This window comes from Rutidosis leptorrhynchoides, unplaced genomic scaffold (assembly GCF_046630445.1).
Source record: "Rutidosis leptorrhynchoides isolate AG116_Rl617_1_P2 unplaced genomic scaffold, CSIRO_AGI_Rlap_v1 contig358, whole genome shotgun sequence".
Classification (NCBI taxonomy): Eukaryota; Viridiplantae; Streptophyta; class Magnoliopsida; order Asterales; family Asteraceae; genus Rutidosis; species Rutidosis leptorrhynchoides.
In genome coordinates this window covers 46,636-68,308 of record NW_027266595.1, presented here as the reverse complement: position 1 = coordinate 68,308, position 21,673 = coordinate 46,636, and the positions used below count along the sequence as shown (strand labels likewise).

General features: G+C 37.7%; 2 protein-coding genes across 2 annotated transcripts; both read right to left on the bottom strand.

Annotated features, from left to right (window-relative positions):
* Window positions 1-1,324: 1,324 nt before the first annotated feature.
* On the bottom strand, window positions 1,325-2,544 carry LOC139883133 (uncharacterized). The gene is made up of 4 exons (XM_071867346.1): window positions 2,402-2,544; window positions 1,749-2,273; window positions 1,512-1,704; window positions 1,325-1,426 (listed from the first exon to the last, which is right to left on the bottom strand). The coding sequence occupies exons 1-4, from the start codon at window positions 2,542-2,544 to the stop codon at window positions 1,325-1,327; spliced, it is 963 nt and encodes a 320-aa protein (XP_071723447.1).
* Window positions 2,545-7,871: 5,327 nt separating this feature from the next.
* LOC139883132 (histidine--tRNA ligase, cytoplasmic-like) lies at window positions 7,872-14,575 on the bottom strand. Its single transcript, XM_071867345.1, has 7 exons — window positions 13,214-14,575; window positions 12,475-12,654; window positions 11,921-12,178; window positions 11,293-11,427; window positions 10,348-10,629; window positions 9,450-9,572; window positions 7,872-8,180 (listed from the first exon to the last, which is right to left on the bottom strand). Exons 1-7 carry the CDS (start codon window positions 14,573-14,575, stop codon window positions 7,872-7,874), a joined length of 2,649 nt encoding a protein of 882 aa, XP_071723446.1.
* Between the last annotated feature and the right edge of the window lie 7,098 nt (window positions 14,576-21,673).

Below are 21,673 nucleotides of genomic sequence, written 5' to 3'. Positions count from 1 at the left end.
GAACAGAAAATCACAAGCACCAAGGCACAAAATTCATCCGGTTGACTATGTGGCTGCCACTGCATAAGAAAAGTACTCCTTGCTGTTGCAGCTAAATGAGAAACTTAATTACATGTCCAGATTTAGCCAAAAGGAGAAACCTAAATGTGCAAAACACAATGGCAATATCCATGCTATAATGTAAATTGTTAATACTAATATGGACCCTGAATAGCATCAAGCCCAATAAATTATGTATTGTGATCATGCTTCTTGTGAGAGTAAGCATTCTTTTAAGACGTAGAGTTGATTATCAGAAGTGGACAGCACGAGAAAAAATATCCATATTCTGTCCCTAAATACATAATGTCAAGCTTGTATACAGTACAATTGCACCAGGACAAGACCTTAGTGGTGGAAACATACTTTCCAAATGTAATTTTATCAAACTAGATTAAAAAAGACATGCTTAAAGGGATCATCAACTAGATTGACTCAAAACTTAATAACTCCACTCAGATTATACAGCCACAAAGTTCGTAAATCTAAGGACTTCATAGGAGCCACAACATCAGCACACTTGATAGAAATTGACAATTTAGCCAGAATAGCCACCAGAAAAATTATTTACAATGAAAGTGCCAAACCTGAATAGAGGATGAGAGAACTTACACAGTGCCTGTAACGTTTCTTAGAAAAAGCTAACCAATATGTAAAAGAAGCATCCATTATTTCATAAGAATCATAGCGCAGTAATGATTGGGACACAGAAACAGAGAACGAAGATCTGATTGCAGGTACACTTTAAAGGACAGACTGACAAGCGTCTATGCTAATTCAAAGAAAATGCAATGTCCCACAACAAGAAAAAGTGGAAGTGCCTCAAAACAAAAGAAACATCATCAAGTCATAACAACCATGTACTCACTAAGACAAACAAAAAATTATGGCATCAATCCAACGTCCAAAAAGCACTTGTTATTAGTTCTAGGAGATGGCATTGACATCAATCCACTACCAAAAAGAATATTTATTGGGGATTAGAAAGAGAATATTAACAAAAAATTAAAAAAAAAATAATAATTTGACCACATTGATCAGCCATGTAAATCTTATGGCAAGTTTGATTTGTGGAAAGGAACTGAGAAGGAAAGGAATGGTTATTCCATGGGAATAAAAACAAATAAAATAGATCTAGATAGACACTACCCAATAACTGTTAATCAAGAAATAGAATGGTCATCATCAAGAATGGGCTGGGAATGGAATGATCGTTCTCGATCCAGACACTGTCAATTGTAACAGTCATCATCAAGAATGGGCCAGGAATGGAATGGTCATTCCCTCAATCCAAACATTTCGCCAGTTGTATAATAATGGGAGAGTACTGAGAAACAGTAAAGACTGCCGCTCCATCCAATATATAGCATTTTGAATCCAGTCTTTTCTATAAAACAATGCCCATAGAACAATAAATTTAGCCACTTTGAGAAACAACTAAGGAAAACGACCAAACAACCAACCAATCTTACCAATTCAACAAACATCGTGTGTAATATCAGCAAACAGAACAGAGAAAGACTCGAGCTGAGTTCAATCGAGGCAAGGAAAAAGAAAAGCACTGTGACCTTGTCGTCCACGGTAATCTTCAGCTGCAAAGTGCGCTCTTCTGCTTCATCTTGTACAGCCTCCTCCCCAGGATGACACATCCCATAAAAGCAGCAGCTACAGAGAGCGACCAAAAGGGACTGACCCTAAACACACAGAACCTCAACAGCTCAAAAGGCACCTTCCACCACACTGTTCTTTTATCTTCATCACCCTCCGGCTTGGCTGCTTTGATCGCGAGGCCTTCGTCCTCGACAGCTCCGTTCCCACCCTCTGCCTCTGCCGCCTGATCATTTCGAACCCCCAAAACCACTTCCCCGCTCATGTCCTCTCCAAGTTTCAGCGCAGCCAATCTCTTTCCACCCGAAGCAGACCAGAACTTCGGGGAATCCTCCCCAAGACCTTGAATTTCACCAACATCTACCTGCTTCTCGGCACCTCCAGAGGAACCATACTCGCCCTTCACGCCCAAATCGCCCAAATCGAACTCCCCCAACCCGAAAGCCAACTCCTCACTCTTACCCCCCAATCCCCCGGCGACCTCCTTCTCCGCGGTGACGAGTAGTTCGCCCTTGGGATCGAAATCCCCGAGCTTGCGCTCGTCGGAGAGGTCGCTGCCGGAGTCGGACCAGAACCCGCCCGGGTCCTTACGCTGGTACCGGGTCTCGGAGCCGGGATCGATCCAGCTGGGGTTATCGGAGTGGACGGAGTCGCCCGCCTCGCTGGCGGAGGCGGAGGAGCCGGAGCCGGCGCCGGGGGCGAGGGCGGGGGCGGGGGCAGGGGCGGGGGCGGGGGAGTTGGGGCCCGGGGGTACATGGCAGAGCCGTCGAGGGAGAAGTAATCGGGGCGGATCATGCCCCCGGATTCGTCCTCGATCTCGTCGAGGCTCCTAGGGTTGTCGACCGAGTCGGAGTCGGAGCTGTGGAGCAATTCCCAGTCCTGGAACTCGCCTTCCATTTGGACGGGAAGGGGAGCAAAAAGGAGGGGAATTCGACGGCGGCGGAGGCGGCGACGGAGGAGGCGAGTCCAGACCGCGGGACTAGAATCGGTAACGAGCGGAGAAGAAGGGAAGGAATAGGAGGAGGAAGAGATACGGCGGCCGTTTTTTATGGGCGAGACATTAATGGGGGAAAGCGGTTGATGTGTTCTTACCGAAAGCACATACCCCCCCGACCACCCCCCGCCTCCTCAACTTTCTCTCTCTAAAATGGCCCGAGAAATGTTCATTTTCTCTCTCTAACTTTACCCTATTATTTTATTTTATTTATTTTATTTGTTAAGCGGAGAGGTGTCCTGAGGTGAGGTGAGGTGAGGTGAGGGGGCCCGCGGTTTTCGTGATTATTAGTGAATTTTCGTAGATGATAAGCATCGCGTATTATGAAAATGAATGAGCGGTATTTAAATATATATTGATGTTATTAATTAAAGTAATTTTTGTTGATTAGTTGTTTCAAATTACACGAGTGATTATTTTTTAGAAAAATATTTATCAAATTATTATCTCTTTTTTTGTGAAACAAAGCGCGATTTTTTTCTCTAATTTTAGGCTGATATGTTTAGTAAAGGCCACTACTTTGTAAAATCTGTCTGAATGATGCGAGGTGGGAAGTGCTGCTTTCTGGTTGTGATGGCTTGGGAAGCGCAGGCGACAGGTAAGGTTTGGTCATGACTTTTGACTTCGCCACGCTTTACAATAATTAATTATATATATATAGGTGGCCATTGGATTGAAGAAGAGGGTATTGAAAGTTGAAACATGCTTTGCTTCACACGACAGAGAAACTGAGAGATCCATAGATTAATGAAGAAAATGAAAGCGCACATTGGATTTGGATATATAATGTCCCTCGTAATCTAACTAAAAACCCGAAAAAGAAAAACAATAAATTTTCTTTTATTGTCGATCCTGAATTTATATAATATTGGAATGAATAAAGTGGGAAGATTCAAGCATATAAAAAGACGAAGTGCAATCTGCCGTCCCCAATTTATAACCCAATCGCGGTCCTCACGTGCCGTCGTACTTTATCGTTTGCATTTGTATGTATTTTCCGACAATCCATTATCCAGACAGCGAATTTCCAAAAATAAATAAATAAGGAATGAATGGGTAATCCCTCCCTCCCCATCTTCCCAGAAATAAATCGGTCCCCTCCGCCGGCAGCGGCACAGATGATGCGGCGTGAAATGGGCCGCCGAGCGACACGTCACCCTCCACAGAGGGTAGCGGAAGAATTGTCTAGTAGCCGGTTAAAATATGAAAAATTTGGATCATATATGATCGAACCCGAAAATTGCCCTCAACTTAAATATAATCTTCTACTTTTGTTTAAAATTTAGATTACTATAGTGAAAAACCCCCGATTGATACATATATAAAAAATTTATTTTAAAATAATTTTTTTATTATAAAATCTTAAACCGATACATACATCACCATTAAAAATCCCAAATTGATAAATTTATGATTTATTAATATTCCGTTAATTTTTATTAAATTAGATTAATATCATAAAAAATCACCAATTAGTACTCATAACATACAAAGAGTAAATCTCCAAATTGGTAGACTCCTAAAAATCACTTGATATCCAACTCAACAATTTAACATTCAAATTTAATAAACGTTATGATCAATTTATGATTTCCGTAGTATTAATTCTTAAAATTTCCTTAAGGGGTTATTATTAGAGGAGAGGGTAGGGTTTATGTAAGGTCGAGCTCCGTTTGGCATGAGGGAAAGGGGATTCGTCGATTTCCGATGAATGTGAACCCAACTCGAGTCCTTAGGGGGCAAGCGGCACCGGTCCGGTTCGAGCCCTAGGATGCAACTCTTGAGGTGTAATGAAGTAGCATAATGACGTGCTTTGACCTCAAGAAACTCAAGTGCCGCCGCACCAAACGCGCGTTATAAACAGTAAACACGACCGAGCAAAAAGGGGTCAACCAAACCAGTCCGATTCCACCCCCCGAAACTGCCGCAACCGGGTTTGAGTCCCAAAAGTGAATCCATCCAAGGCATATCAGTCATGTCAATCCAAGCCGCCTTTGGAGCGTCTAAAACTCAATAGGGTTAGGAATTGTTCGTCTCAATTTCCATGCGTTGCAGAGGCAATTGATCAAAGACACGTTCACCTGATTCAATTGCAAGATCCAAGACGAGGTCCGCCTCCATTCCATTTGACCCGAGTCAAATTAAAATTGCCGTGGGCTTTCGTGCCAATTCGACCTAACTTGTGGGGCGGATTTCCTTACCTATGACTTTCGAAGATTTCATTTCATCTTCTCCTCGTACTTTCTTTTGTCGTCATGTTAATTTTCTTCCTACCTTACTGCATAATGTCCGCATCTCGCGAGCCAAAGCTTTTCTTCGTGCACGCTATGCATTCCCCCCTCGAGCCATAATATACAACCGACCCGAGCAACAGCGGAGAAACGTTTATTGTCATGATTGCTTACCATCGACATGTGATCCACCTTATGCTTGTCGAACGCGTCGGTGTTATTCGGCAATGATAGACGAAGATACAGTGCATTTTCTGATGGGACTCTTTTGATCTTTCAAAATCTAGTATATATCGTCGTATATGATTTTCCGTGGGCCATACTCCTTTCTTACCTCTTTCATTTATGTTTGTCCTTGACATATTGCGATTATAAATTCAACCAAGGGAAATGAATCACGACACGGAATTCTTGAAAGCTGTATCGACCCAAAATCAAGCCAGACATATTTTAGTGGGGGCATGACATGGTCTTTCGAGCTTGAGTTATCACTATTATCCTGGGAGATCATGGAGGACTAGCTGCACACATACCTTATTTGCATGATAGTATTAATTTTTCACATATGAGGCCGACATTTTTGTTTTGTGCGCTAATATTGACTCCAGACTCCTTCCAATACGTAATGTCCAACACAATCCTTGCAATCGAGTTGTTTGATTTCACATTCAATGTATCTACTAATTCAATCGTGACCCACCATTAACCATATTTCATGCCGATAGTTCTGGTCTTCAGAGTCCAAGTATTCGTCCGGCCATTAGCTTGGACAAATCATACGTCACGGAAGGCGTCGAATGAATGGGACTACAGGGCATGCTTTGTTTGTTTAAGTTGACTTACACTTTTCTCATAGTTTTCTAATATTCAAACTAAGTTTGTTCAGGATTCTACAAATTTGGAAGGAAAGTTCAAACCAGTATCGAGTAGTAAATTATTATGAATTCCCAAACCGGCGACTTTCAAGGGAAAGGACAATGAGTACATTTTAATAAATGGTGAAAAAACACAACTCTAGATAGAAAATAGATTTGACTCCTACATTACCAAAGGTTGATGAGCTAATTGCTCGATCCTATCCATTTTATTATATATGTATATGCATTTGTGTGGGTGCATATATATAATAAAAAGATTTGACTCCTACAGTTCATAATTCCTATAGTAAAGTCATGGCAACAATTTCTACATATGTATAAATATTAAATGATAATTTCTATTCTTTTACCCAGTTGCTAGAAGAGTATCTTACAACTTGTGGTCTTGTGGAGGCTTCTATTTGGCATCATAAGCATTAATGACAGCTACTATTGCTTGCCGGTCATGTCAAAAATTGATGAACAGTATAGAAGTAGTAATATAATTTAAGTTCCCACAGTTCTCAAACGGTTCATAAGTTCATGAACCATGGCGCTTCTAGGAACTCCTTCGTCTTTGGCATTCCCCATATCTTGCAGCTCCACCACACATTCACTCAATTCCTGTGCGCCTACTAGCACCAGCTAGGGGATCCAATTTCCTCTGGCGTTACCAATGTGCTTCTGCACTCTCTTTTATGGACCTAGAAATCCGCTTTCACTTCGGTGTCACATAACACCTTCACTAGCTTTGCAGCGGAAAAAAGACAAAAAAGAAAAAAAAATCAGATTTTTTTTTATAAAAAAATTATCCATGTTAGCACCAATACGCCATTTATGACAATCAGTGCTGACTAGATCGTCACGCCAACATTATTTGTTCAAAATTAGTTGGATAGACTAAATTGACAAAATACGAAAATGTTCGAGATTCATTTGACTCAATTGAAAAGTTTAAAATTGAATTTTTCAAAGTGCAATAAGTTATAACTTTTTAAATAATTTTCCCGAGAAATGATATGTGACTCCTTGCAAAACTTAGATCAGCTCACTAATCTTGCTTGTGTGATAGTATGAAATTTTGAGATACACGGCCGAGATTATGAGCACTAATATCCACACTTTTCAACACAAATTGTCCATGTCAGTCCTTATATAGTCGAGTTGCCCAAATCATATTTCATGCCGATAGATTTGGCCTTTTGTGTTATAAGTATTCGTCTTGCCATTAGCTTGGACTTGTCCTTTTGTGTTATAAGTACTCGTCTTGCCTTTAGCTTGGACTTGTCATATTATCATTTTGGCCAGTGCTCTATAAGCCTTCTGTTATAGAATTAATCATAGACACTTTACTACATAGAGCTATTTTTTTTTTATCAATCATATTCTACTCTTACCCTAACTCTCACTTTTGGACTTTTGCCATGTCTCCTTATTTGAAATTAAAACCCATATTTGAAATTAAAACGTCTCCACCTAAACCCGAGAAAGTGAGGATAATTTATAGAGCTAAATGGACCATAGTGCCTTCCACTGTTTACTTTCTGCATATCCTACAATACTCGCAAATTCACTGGAAATCTTTCCAAGTATTCACATAATGATTTGTACAGTTATGTATACTTTTCTCGATATTTTCTAAGATCCAAACTGAGTTCTTTAAAGTTTCCCATTTTTTAAGGGAAGTTCGAAGCAGAATAAATAAGTAATTTATTAAGTTCCCAAACAGGCGACTTTCAATTGGAAAAGAAATTATACAATTTCAGTTACCTTGAGAGTAAAGAACTAAAGAAGTCTGTGTTGAAAGTTCCTCCAACATCGAAATGAGTAATGACGGAGTGCATTTCGATAAATAGGGAAAACAATAGAAGAGATACTTAAGCTGATCGTCCCTCCCTATCTTTTTTTACAATGAAAATGAAAAAAGAATGACTCCTACAGCAGAGAATTCCCATAGCAAGTCCTGTCAAAACATTTTCTGCGTATATATGAATATTAAATAATCGTTTTCAGTATTTGACCCAAAAAAAAATAAAATCGTTTTCAGTGTTTCGATCTTGTTCCTGGAAGCAGCATCCTCCAACCGATAGAGGCTTGTATATGGCATCAAAAGCATGCTCAGTATGAAAGTAGTAGTGTAATCTAAGTTCTCACAGCTCCCAAACGACTGAGAAGTTCTTGAACGATTGCGCTTCTAGGAACTACTTCCTCTTTGGCATTCTCGAAATCTTTCAACTTCACCACACCTTCACTCAGTTCCCGTTCGCCTACTAGAACTAACCAGGGGATCCGGTACTCTTTGGCATAATCGATGTGCTTCATCACTCTCTTATTGATCAAGAATTCTGCTTTCAATCCGGCCGCCCAGAACTCCTTCGCCAGTTCTGCAGTTAAGGGCAAGTCATCCCCCAAAAATCCGATCAACACTTGCGTCTCTGTAGGTCGAATTATCTGTTGATGTGAAAAAAGAAATCAGATGACTTTCTGATTACATTTTTCAAACGATATTCTCATTATCCATGAGTTTCTCATCTTTCTACAGTGGAATGAGGCAAGTCTATGACATTACGTAAATCCAACAACTGAAAATCCACAGAACATCTAAAACTTTCAACTAGTTAACTTCTGTCTAAAATGGGAGATGCTAAAAGAGAATGTTAAGCTCAGCTGTCAGAATTAGATGTCTGTGAAGGTAACAGAAAACAATGATTCTATTATTCAGCTGCAAAGAATAGATGAAATTCTGAAAAAATTTAAACTATTTTCATCAGACCTCTCTTTTTCTTTTTTATACTCAGGAATTTCAATCCTGTATAAGGATATGAAAAATGGTGAAAAGGACCAGCGACTGCTGAGGTTATAAAATTGAACTCTCACGTTAACTAGCATAGAAATAACAAAAGTACTCGTCAAAATTTTCCTCAACTAAGTTCACTCACAGTTCAAATAGGAAGGCCTATTATTATCTCGAAATGATCAGGTTATAAAAAGCATAAATGAATGCAGGCATGATATTACAGAAACAAATAAATTGGTTAGTATGGTAAGCTTCAATAAGAGCTTTTTTGTATTTATCCTCATAATTATTCGAAGAACTTTGATAAACGTAATCTAACATTACTCCAATCAGAATGAAGCAAACAAAAAATTTACTTTTCACAATTAAGGACGAACCTAGAGTGATTGTAGTCATAAGAAGAGATGGAACCAAATGCAGAATGGAAATTAATTACTCAAAATCTTACTATCATGTTCTAAACCAAAAACTAGGCAAAATTTTGGAACCCCCAGAAAAAATTAAAAAAAAAGTCTCCGCTCTGGTATGCTATACAAGCTAAGGTTCCTATTGATATTTAACATCAGCCTCCTATAGCCATTGTGATGTCTAAATCCCAGAAAGTACCTTCAAATGGTCAGTACCACCTATACAACAAATTTATTACTCTTTCGTTTTGCCACAAAAAAAAAAAAAAAATCAATCTTTTGACGCATCCACATTTCTGTCGATAGATAGTGGGTCATCTATGCCTTCTGGAATATTATTTCGGTAAGTAAGCTATATAATTGCAAGGCATCTGAAATATTGAACTGCTTCCGCAATTAATACAGTAAGTCAAGATACAAGTTCCTACAATCTCCAAGAAGGCTTAAGCACATTAAAGGAGAAGAAGGGGAAAAATGAAGTAAGTAGAATTACAAATAGATCTTAAATATGAGTACCTGATTCTCCATTATTGCAAATACTCGTTCAATTCCCAGACTAACACCAACTGCCGGAACCTGCTTTGTACCAAACATTCCTATAAGGTTGTCATAACGCCCCCCAGCAGCAATTGTTCCAACCTGCAGATAAGATCTGTTAATAGAGTCTGCTGACCAGCAAGATAAATCCGAAGATTAAAAGCATGAAATTGATGGCACTATCATATCCCCATAAAAAGTAACAATTGCAGTTTCATCGAATCCACGTGACAAGCACCGTGCAATGGATTATAAGCTATATCTACCACATTCAACCACATCACCATCCAACATCACTAACGCACAACTCTTTCATCTCTTGAACCAGTGGTGAGTACAAATATTTGTTCCATTGGAGCTTCAAAGCAGCAATACTTGTGTAAGACCAGCAAAAACAATGCTCTGAAATGCGGATGGCAGTTCACATTCACTTTCAAAACCTGACATCATAATTTAAATTGGTAGCTTTTCTAAATATCTCTGGCGGTGCAATTATTCAGTTCATCACTATTTCCATAGAGATGCCTTTGATACATTCTGTAACCAAGCTCCAGATTTTATGTGAATATTAACAAAATAACATGAAAATTTGCACCTCTGTATCCTATCAAGATGCAGACAATGCAGCAATGAGACCTCATCAACATCTCTTAGCAGATTTTATGCCTCATATCTTTCATCTCTCTCTCACAAGCATACGCGCACTCTTTCACAAGTGTAGAAATGACCATGGGGACAAGACAACAGCAACTACAAGGCAACTCCATTTTGTAATCAAAAGGGATTACTTCTATGTCCTATTTTTGACAAGCAAAACTGCCAGATAGAAATTGCTTATACATGAAATATTAAGTAGGAGGCGCTTGCAAAGAGTCACCTGCGTGGCCCCTTTAAAAACTGCTTCATAAATCACCCCTGTATAATAATCAAGACCTCTGGCAAGACTCAAGTCAAAAACAACTCTGTTAATACTCTTTGACTTTTCCAAGGCATTGAACAATATTTCCAAATCCTTCAGGGCATGCACAGATCCTTCATTTTCCAAAAATTTGCTCCCCGTGTCTTGAAGCTTTGCCAACAATTCCAGAGGTGGACCCCTTTCCTTTACAAAATTGCCAATGCGGTTGGCCACCTCAGCAGTTAAACCTTTTTCCTCCACCTAAATGATGTTAAGAAATTTTAGCAGAAATTTGGGCTTATGTTTTTAACAATAAAACATAGTGAAAATATCAGTTTATCCGCCCAAAGAACACATGTTTCCATAATGACCACAAGTCATGAAAAACAACTCAAAAATAAAGTTGTTAAAGAGCCCCATCAAATAGACGAAAGCTGAGTACATATTCATACATAAGCAGTGAATTGGAACAAAACACAACCAGCTGATACTTACTGAATGAAAACACATGCACGTTACCTTCAACTTCCCTGGATATTCCAGGACTCATGCATTCATTTGAGGAGCCTTAAATTTGCTTAAACTCTTCCCTCCAGAGAGAAACATTAATGTCTTCCAATGGTGAAAGGCAAATCGATTGTCAACAGATAATTATAAAAACAGAGCTCTAGCAAGTGCTTTCAAGTACTTCCACATTTGAAGCACCCAATGCTCTATTTTCCTCCATCAGAATCAATTGAAAATATTATACAAAAAAGTTTGAACAAAAATTGAGTTCACAAAGAAAATGACATTCACAACACCACATACAAAATCCAGTTTCTCACCAACACAAGCATACATGCAAGGCTACTAAAGAGTTTCTCACCAATACTTTCCTAATTTAGACACAAGCACGACCACAAGGATGGTATAATTTCTTACCATCTCCTTCCTGATCTGGTCAAATGACTGTTTGTCTAACTTGTCGATACTTGAGCAAATAGTTCTGAATTTCTCTGCTGGCACACCACATATTTCCAGCATGCCGTCCAATAACTTTCGGTGGTTCAGCTTTATCTGAGAACAATCATTATCAACAAATAAAAAAATAAAAATAAAAGAGTTAAAAAAAAAAAAAAAGAAGATAAACAGGTGAAGAGAAGGTATTTGAACTCTGACAAAAATGCCAAACATAAAGAACTTCTCTTTCCATGTACATATCAAGTCTGAATACCAGAAACTAAATTTTTACCAGCAATTATTAAATCCTGAAAATAACTATAAAAACAGTCAGAAACTTATGACCGAAGTGCAACATCTTTCTTGAATTTCTACATAAACAATAAAGCGCTATCCTGAACATCAACAACAAAGATATAAAAATTACATTATAAAAGGACAATCCTTGAGGGTAGACAAGTGTCACCCATTTAACCATCAACATTTTGCATTCTTTGTCATTTTCCAGTTTGAGCTTTTTTTTGTTTCTACTTTTGCTCTGTCTTCTAAATTTCAGGATATAGATAAACAATGTGAAGGATGGGGGAAGGACAAGCAAGAGGATGTTTACCTCATAATCTCCAATATTCAGTTTATCAAGCAACTCAACAAGAACTTCTATGACCTCATAATCCGGCCCCATCCTTACATTTTGCCCAGCAATGTCTAAGTCACACTGGTAAAACTCACGGTATCTACCCTTAGAAGGATTATCCCTCCTGTATACTTTAGCAATTTGGTATCTCTTCAATGACGTAAGTCCATTCATAGCCATATATCTTGCAAATGGAACAGTCAAGTCGTATCGTAGAGAACAAAGCTCTCCACCCTGTCAAAGAAAAGGACAATAGCCTTAGGAGGGAAGACAAAAGATCATTCGTCATATTAGATGTAAAGCAGAAACATTAGTATGACTCGCAACACAAAGAATAGGTATCATTAGTACAGTGAATCAATTATGCCAATCCCTGGCTCTCCAAATCAGTGAGAACATTACATTCGCAGTGCAAGGGAGTTTATCAACTTTAACAACTTTCTTAAGCATGACATACAAAAGAATATCAACCATCTATACATCTAAGATAGCAAGTAAGGTGAATGCAATAAAATATCCTCGAAATTTACCTGGTCAGCAAGATCGTATATCAACTTTGAGTCCTCACCATATTTTCCCATCAAAGTCTCTCTCAATTCAAAAACAGGAGTATCAAGTGCCGTGGCACCATGCTTCTTGAAAACCTCTGTTATAATGGAGAATGCCTTCTCTCTTACTGCCATTTGTTCTTTCCCAAAATCACGAGTTCCCTGCATGGACCATACCATGCAAATGTCAAACTGACTGAAATCTCCGATAGATGTTGAAAGTAGTTAACATTAAGTCGTCAGCTTTCGATACAAGATTAAGTGCTTCCAATCATAGATAAGATAATTCAAATGTGAAAGTTAAACCAAGATGACCTTGTCTGTAAGAAGAATGATTATGACTTTTGTATGTGAGTAGAAGGAGCAAGCTTTGATAGACACGGAAAAAATTGTGTGGACCAAACAAATATCTCAAGAAAAGCTCAATATCTCAATATTTCTATAAGTTACATAACTTGATATAGTCTCTCTCTCTCTCTCTCTCTCAAAATTTCCATTAGTAAATTATTTTGCCCAGCCTTTTGTCATCAAGCAGCCACATTATGAATGAGATCGATATAGTCCATTCAGAGTTTTCGGAACAAATAAATCATAAAGCGAGATAAGAATCATCCACTAGCTACTTTAATTAGAAATCAAACCATAGCGCTACTGAAAAAAGAAGAGATAGAAGCAATTCTTTTGATATCATACCAATCATTTCATAGCTTGAAAAAATTACCTTGGGAAGCTTGGGTAGCCTTCTACTCTCATTACTGTCCACAATGTCCTTGACTTTGTTCAAGAAATGGTCAAATTCTGGGCCCCTCGCGTCCAGGAACAATAATAAATCTTTTACAAGTTTCTCTAGAGAAACTGACTCGTCACTTCCGTTCCTCTGAAATCTATCCTTAATCAATTGCACCAAGACAGCTGTCCCTCTCCCCAACACCACCTTCTTCTTCTTCTTCTCACTTTTCTTATCTGCTTGCACTCCGTTAATTTCCTCATGCTTTCCCTTTTCAATCAATTCACTTCCCTCGAGGGCAACAAATGCGGTAATTGCCTCCCAAACCACTGTTTTCCAGACACAACCACAAAGCACGTACAATTCATGCACAAACTTCTCAAATTCTCTACCGACATATGCATCGCTGAGCACCTTTTTCTCATTCTCTAAATCATCCATACGCGCACACTCCTTCTCAAACATACCTGTTAAGCTGCTTTTCAGGGCATCGGCAGCAATCGCATCTAAATCCATCTTCGCTCGACATAAAGAGCTCTCACCGATACTCAGTAGCACATCAGCCAGCGGCCACAACACATTCACAACCGCCGCACCTTCAGTAGTAGACCCAGTTTTCTGAATTTTAACTGACGAATTCAGGTACACTCGCACCTCTGAATGCACTGATTTCACCACCCTTCTCAATGTTGCATGAACTTTGAGAATGCTTGAGATTGCCTCGCTCTCCACCTTACCCACCAACTTAGACCCGTTAAGCAAAACCTTCAAGTCGCTGGCAACCCCGATCTCATCTTTCGAGACGAACCCATCGCCCGAGTCCGTCGGATTGAAGACCACCACATCGGCTTTGATGGCCTCGCACGACAATGCAGCAACCGCATCGACCGTGGTGGACAAGGCCGTCGACAAGTGATCCAAAAGCGCGCTAATCCCATACAAACTGGAATGCGCCTTCTCCGATATAGACACTTCTTCATTAGTCACGGCGAGATTTCCAAAACCCTCGTACCCCTCCGCGGAATTCAAGGAATCCGATATGAGATCGACGAGCGCCGTGCCCGTGCCAGGACCTCCCGACACGAGGAGCTTGTTGAGGAGCACCGCGAGGGAAGCGCGCGTTTCCGCGGCGGTGAAGTAAGGAGGGAAGGATATCTGGAGATTGGCAGCGGCGGGGAAGGTCCGATTGGCGGCGGGCGGGGAAGACGCGAGGCGATCGCGCGCCGACGAGTCCACGCGCACGCGCGAGGTTCCGGCGGACACTGCGTGCAGTGAGGACGGAGAGAGGGAGGAACCCTTGCCTCCCAAGGCCACCAACGCGGTGGCGGTGGCGGTGGTCTCGCCGCCGTCGGCCATTGCGAGAGCAGGGAGAGAAGGGAGGGACGAGGCGGACGCGGCTGCGAGTGTGGAGGCGGCTCGCTGGTGAGGGGAGCTCCAACGGCGGCCCTCTAGGGTTTTGGGTTAGGGGGAATTAGCTTGGCAAGCACGCGTTCGGGCCCTTTTTTCAACTGAGGAGGAATAAAGATTCCAAGAAGATCAAATTTTGGTTTAAGAAAATCGATTCTTTCGGGAGAAAATAGAAAGACGAAATTATACTCAATAACCAATGGAGGACAAAACCCTTATTCCACGCATCCATCAATTATTATATATCATTAAATTTAGCAATTTAATGAAAATTTAACAAAAATCGATAGAGGATAAATTTATTATAAATATACTAATTTAACGTTTTTAGCAATCAAAACGATAACTTGAGAAAAATTAGTTATGCATATTTATATACACACGTGGAATGGTCATATGACATGTCACCCTCTAAGAAGATAACTAGAGAAAGCTCTAGCATGTTGATATATGGAAAAATTATATTATATGCTCTCATGATCATTGATTAATTGAATCCTATATAACTTTTGAGTTTAATGCGATCTTCTGTTTGCTATTAAAATTTTCTTAATAGGCTAAGATTTGAGAATTCATATGTGGTCAAGTCACATTCACGTGAGGAAAAAGGAACTCATTAATTTTCAATATGCGAATCCAACTCAAATCCATCGAGAGCAAGCAATATTGAGTCTCATTCAAGCCCTAACATGAAATTTTGTGGTAATTTGTTGAGTCTATAATTAAGAAACATAATGACATCTTGCGAACTCAAAACTTAAATGTTATTGCACCGAACACCCATTTCAAACACAACTTAGCAGATGGTCAACAAACGAGTCCAATTCCACCCCCGAACCGGGGCCAAAAGGTTTGAGTCCCGATTGGATTCATTTATTTCAGACCACTCAGTTCATGTCAACTTTATGAATCTAAATTTATTATTATTTTGTTTTGCAATAAATAATTAAATTGAAAAAAATACTTTTCTTAAAAGTGATTAGAGATTTGACCATCGCCACTACTAACTTACAATTGTGGCTTTCATCTTTAACGATCAACAAAAGAAGAAAAAAATCTTTACAAGAAAGTATGTTTATGGTTTAAAAAAACAATTCATTTATAATAAAAAAAAATAGGAAAGAAAATTACACTTTAATACGAAAGAGCTAATTATAAAGAATAATATGGTGCCGATGGATTAGTGCAATGGCTAACCTATTAGGCACTTTAGCTCAACTCTAATTTTTATCATAAGGATTTAACCTCCATTATTACGATGCTTAAGAATTTAAATCTACTCACCGCCAAATAAAGCAAGTAGGAGGTCTTAGTCAATGTTAACCTATAATTAGCGCACGTGCCCGTGCTTTTACTTCTTATAATCCATTGAAATTTTATATTAATTAAATTTTCTACTTCTATTGTACACATTATGCTTGTATGAATATATAAACTTTTTAGAGTTATAATAGTGACAGTATTTATGAAAGGGGAAAAGCCACAAAATACCCTAAACTATGCACAAGTACAAATTTATCTCAAACTTTTTTTCGTGTCACGAAAAAATTTAAATTTGTATCCATGGGACATATTTATCCAAAACATATATCAATATGACATATTTACTCCAAACATTTTATCATGACACTGAAAACCATAGATTAGTATTGCTGTGACACATTTACCTCAAAATTCGAGCTAAATGTGCCACATGAGTACAAATTTGAGAGGTAATAATTTGAGATGGATATATCATGCAGGTATAAGTTTTGAATATTTAGTGTCATGAACAAAAATCTTGGAGTAAATGTATCGTACAGGTACAAGTTAGCAATTTTTTGTGTTACGAAAAAATTTGAGATAAATGTGTCATAGTGAGTATAATTTAGGGGTTCTTTTTATGATTTTTTCGCTTCATGGAATTTGATTTGAGAGATAAGAGACAATGAAAAATAAAATAAAAAATATAGGGAACCCGATTATATACCGACACGTGACATAAATAGAATTGTCTTACATATAATTTTACTTTACCATTGTCAAATATCGTACATGTCCTGCATTAATATATGAAATATAAAATTTAATTTTTCGTTGATTGATTTTTTATATATGATTTGACATGATTAATTTCTCCATTCTTCTAATTAACATAATAAATAACAAATATTATATTCTCTTGTAAGTTGCATGGTGCAAAAAGGTAGCAATTTTAGCATCAACATTTTGGAGTAGACTCATACTTATATAAACATATTAAAGATATATCTACATCATAAGTCGTATTATTAATACAACCGTGCAAACTATTTTTATTGCACCCAAAGGCATTATAGAGTATTATTTAGGGATAAAATGAAGAATATACTTGGTATTCTAGACACTTCTCATCAATTGCCACCGTTAGATTGAAATAGGAATCGACGGTCATAATTGGAAAGATTCTTATATAAATAGGGGTCTTTAACACACCTATGAAATCATTGTTCTTAACCCCAATGACCTGGTGGTGTACTTCATCTGCACATCTTTTGAAGAATTCCACATTCTTCAATTTGTCGTTGTCTTTTTTGATCAATATCTTTACTCACCAAACGATGTGAAACCATGCATCTGAATCATCAAGATCAAATTATGGAATTTCATAAACTTGATAGAGAAAATCACCACAAAAGATTTAATAATGAAACCTGCATCAAGATCAAATTATGGAATTTCATAAACTTGATAGAGAAAACCACCACATAAGATTTAATAATGAAATCTGCAGGCTTATTTCATAGCCATTTACCTAAAGAAAATCTATAAATAACCAACTAAATGTAGATAGTAATATTTGAACCATAAAGCGCCGAAATCGTATGGACTAGACCGTAGTCATCAAATTGAGTATTATCAATGACCCCATGGCTTAGATAATTTTTGAATATCAACACAGCATCCTCACCAAGCTTTTCATTTCTTTTCATTTTATCTTGAAAGAATTTTCTTGGCTTGTCATATTTCTTCACTTTATCCTTACGAGTCCCCTTTTTCTTACTAGGTTTATGTTTAATTGTATTTTCTTTCCCTGGTTCACTCTGAACATTCTTCCTGTCAAGTTTTCTTTTAAAGAAGTAAGATGTTATCTTCCCTTGCTTTTCCATAGTAAATGGTGGGTAACATTTAGTTAAATGATCTAAAATCACATAAATCAACTGTAAAGAAAGGAGGAAACGGTAATTGTCATGTGCATTTATTTTATGAATCTTTAGGCACTTGTATCAAGAACCTGCCATATGACATATTATGACCTATGACATGTTTTCTCGTCCAGAGGACGTTGTGGTTTTCAAATGGTGGGCTCGGGTAGAGCATATTATTTTTCAAAGCAACTGTCACCATTTTTCTAGGTTTTCTGAAAGAACCTAATCCAACTGCGGAAACTCCTCAACTGTAAAGGACGTGACTGAATTCATAGTAATTTAGAAATGTATCATTCTTTGTAAGAAATGCCGCACTTACTATGTCATCCTGACAGAATAAAGACAACCATCACATCAAACTACAATTACTATAATAAGGAGAGTTGATTGACAGAAAAAGAGAGTTGATTGACAAAAAAATAGAACATAGATTAATGATTTAATAGGAGACCCATCTGTTGGTTTAACAATTGTTTGCATTCGCAATGTTGCAAGCTTCGGCACGTGACATCTTGTCTTGCAAAAAATGGACATCTATTTCATCACCATAAAAATGAAACCTCAAACATAGAGCTCTGCCACCATTTTCCTAAATTTTTCTGAAAGAACTTAATCTAGCAACGGAAACTCCTGAATTGTAAAGGAGGTGACTAAATTCATAATAATTCAGAAATGTATCATTCTTTGTAAGAACAACTGCACTAACTATGTCATCCCAATAAAATAAAGACAACCGTCACATCAAACTACTGTTACTAAGGAGAGTTGATTGACAAAAAAAAAAAAAAAGAGTTGATGAACAAAAAAATGGAATATGGATCAATGCTTTAATAGGAGACCCATCTGTTGGTTTAACAATCGTTTGCAGCCACAATGTTGTAAGCTTCAGCGCGTGACATCTCCTCTTGCAGAAAATGGACATCTATTTCATCACCATAAAAATGAAATCTCAAACATAGAGCTCTGCCACCACTTTCTCAGGTTTTCTAAAAGAACCTAATCCAACAGCGGAATAGTAACCTTGACAGAAGTTTTCTGAAAGAACCTAATCCAACAACGGAATAGTCACCTTGACTGAATAAAAACAACCGTTGACAACCATCACATCAAACTACATCTGTTCACATCAAACTACATATATTAGTTTAACAATTGTTTGCATTCACAATGTTGTAATTCAGCACATGACTATGGACTAGACCGTAGTCATCATGACCCCATGGATTAGATATTTTTAAATATCAACACAGCATCCTCACCAAGCTCTTCATTTCTTTTCATTTTATCTTGAAAGAATTTTCTTGGCTTGTCATATTTCTTCACTTTATCCTTACGAGTCCCCTTTCTCTTACTAGGTTTATGTTTAATTGTATCGGCTGACTCGCTTTCTTTCTTTTTTTTCTTCAAAAAATACATAAATAGGAGATAGTGAATGGAAGAGACAGAGGTGGGACATGATATATAGGTAGTGTTCGCTTGTTAGGCAGTTGCAGTTATTGATGCTGTAGATCGGGAACATGGCATAATAAGACAAGGTGTTTAGGTTTGAGATGGGTCTCCAGGAGTGGGCTCGGGCATTGAGAAGGAAGGACGCATAGAATGAAGGAAGAGTCCTTAAGATGAAATCTAAAGAAGTCAAATGTTATCTTTCCTTGCTTTTCCATAGTAAATGGTGGGTAACCTCTTGTTAAATGATCTAGAACCGCATAAATCAACTGTAAATAAAGGAGAAAACAGTAATTATCATGTGCATTTGTTTGATAAATCTTTAGACACTTGTATTAAGAACCTTTCATATGACATATTATGACTTACGACCGGTTTTCTTGTCCAGAGACGTTGTGGTTTCCAAATGGCAGGCTCGAGTAGAGCATATTCTCTTCCAAAGCAACTGCCATCATTTTCCAAGGTTTTTTGAAAGAACCTAATCCAACAGCAAAAACTCATTAACTGTAAAGGAGGTGACTAAATTTATAGTAATTAAAAAATGTATCATTCTTTGTAAGAATGACTGCATTGACTATGTCATCCTGATAGAATAAAGACAGCCGTCACATCAAACTACTGTTACTAATAAGGAGAGTTGATTGACAAAAAAATGGAACATGGATCAATGCTCTAATAGGAGACCAATATGTTGGTTTAATAATTGTTTGGATTCACAATGTTGTAAGCTTCAACACGTGACATCTAATTTTGCAGAAAATGGACATCTATTTCACAACCCCAAAATGAAACCTCAAATATAGAGCTCTACCACCATTTTCCCAGGTTTTCTGAAAGAATCTAATCTAGTAGCGGAATAGTCACATTGATAGAATAAAGACAACCGTTGACAACCATCATATCAAACTACATTCGTTGGTTTAACAATTGTTTGCATTCATAATGTTGTAATTCAGCACGTGACTATGGACTAGACTGTACTCATCAAACTAAGCCTTATCAATGACCCAATGGCTTAGATAGTTTTTGAATATCAACATATCATCCTCACCAGGCTCTTCATTTCTTCTCATTTTATCTTAAAAAAAAATTCTTAGCTTGTCTTATTTCTTCACTTTATCCTTACGAATCCCCTTTCTCTTACTAGGTTTACATTTAATCGCATATTCCTTCCTTAGTTCACTTTGAACAATCTTCCTGCCAAGTTTTCTTTAAAAGAAGTCAAATGTTATCTTCAATTACTTTTTCATAGTAAATGGTGGGTAACCTCTAGTTAAATGATCTAGAACCACAGAAATCAATTGTAAAGAAATGAGGAAACGGTAATTGTCATGTGCATTTATTCAATGAATCTTTAGCTGCTTGTATCAAGAACCTGCCATATAACATATTATGACTTATGGCATGTTTTCTCGTCCAGAGATGTTGCGGCTTCCAAATGGCAGGCTCGGGTAGAGCAAATTCTCTTCCAAAGCAATTGTCACCATTTTCCCAGGTTCTTTGAAAGAATCTAATCCAGCAGCGAAAACTCCTGAACTGTAAAGGAGGTGACTGAATTCATAGTAATTCAGAAATGTATCATTCTTTGTAAGAACGACTGCACTGACTATGTCATCCTAACAGAATAAAAACAACTGTCATCAAACTACAGTTACTATAATAAGGAGAGTTGATTGATAGAAAAAGAGAATTGATTGACAAAAAAATGGAACATGGATCAATGCTTTAATAGGAGACTTATCTGTTGGTTTAACCATCATTTGCATTCATAATGTTGTAAGTTTTAGCACATGACATCTCCTCTTGCAGAAAATGGACATCTATTTCATTACCATAAAAATGAAACTTCAAACATAGAGTTTTGCCACCATTTTCCTACATTTTCAAAAAGCACCTAATCCAGTAGCGGAATAGTCACCTTGACATAATAAAGACAACCGTTAACAATCATCACATCAAACTACATTTGTTCACATCAAACTACATCTATTGGTTTAACTATTGTTTGCATTAACAATGTTGTAATTCAGCATGTGACTTTGGACTAGACCATAGTCATCAAACTGAGCCTAATGACCCATGGCTTAGGTAGTTTTTGAATATTAACACAGCATCCTCACTAGGCTTTTCATTTCCTTTCATTTTATCTTGAAAGAATTTTCTTGGCTTGCCCTATTTCTTCACTTTATCCCTACGAGTCCTCTCTTTCTCTTACTGAGTTTATGTTTAATCGCATCTTCTTTCCATGGTTCACTCTAAACAATCTTCCTGCCAAGTTTTATTTTAAAGAAGTCAGATGTTATTTTCCCTTGCTTTTCCATAGTAAATTGTGGGTAACCTCTAGTTAAATAATCTAGAACCGCATAAATCAATTGTAAAGAAAAGGAGGAAACGGTAATTATCATGTGCATTTATTTGATGAATCTTTAGACAT

Coding starts and splice junctions, on each gene's coding strand:
- LOC139883133 (XM_071867346.1), bottom strand. CDS start 2,544: ATGGAAGGCGAGTTCCAGGACTGGGAATTGCTCCACAGCTCCGACTCC. Junction 2,274..2,401: donor TCCCTCGACGGCTCTGCCAT/GTACCCCCGGGC, acceptor CGATAACCCCAG/CTGGATCGATCCCGGCTCCG. Junction 1,427..1,511: donor ACACGATGTTTGTTGAATTG/GTAAGATTGGTT, acceptor ATTGTTTTATAG/AAAAGACTGGATTCAAAATG.
- LOC139883132 (XM_071867345.1), bottom strand. CDS start 14,575: ATGGCCGACGGCGGCGAGACCACCGCCACCGCCACCGCGTTGGTGGCC. Junction 10,630..11,292: donor ACCAGATCAGGAAGGAGATG/GTAAGAAATTAT, acceptor AACATCATTTAG/GTGGAGGAAAAAGGTTTAAC. Junction 9,573..10,347: donor TTTTTAAAGGGGCCACGCAG/GTGACTCTTTGC, acceptor TCTTATCTGCAG/GTTGGAACAATTGCTGCTGG.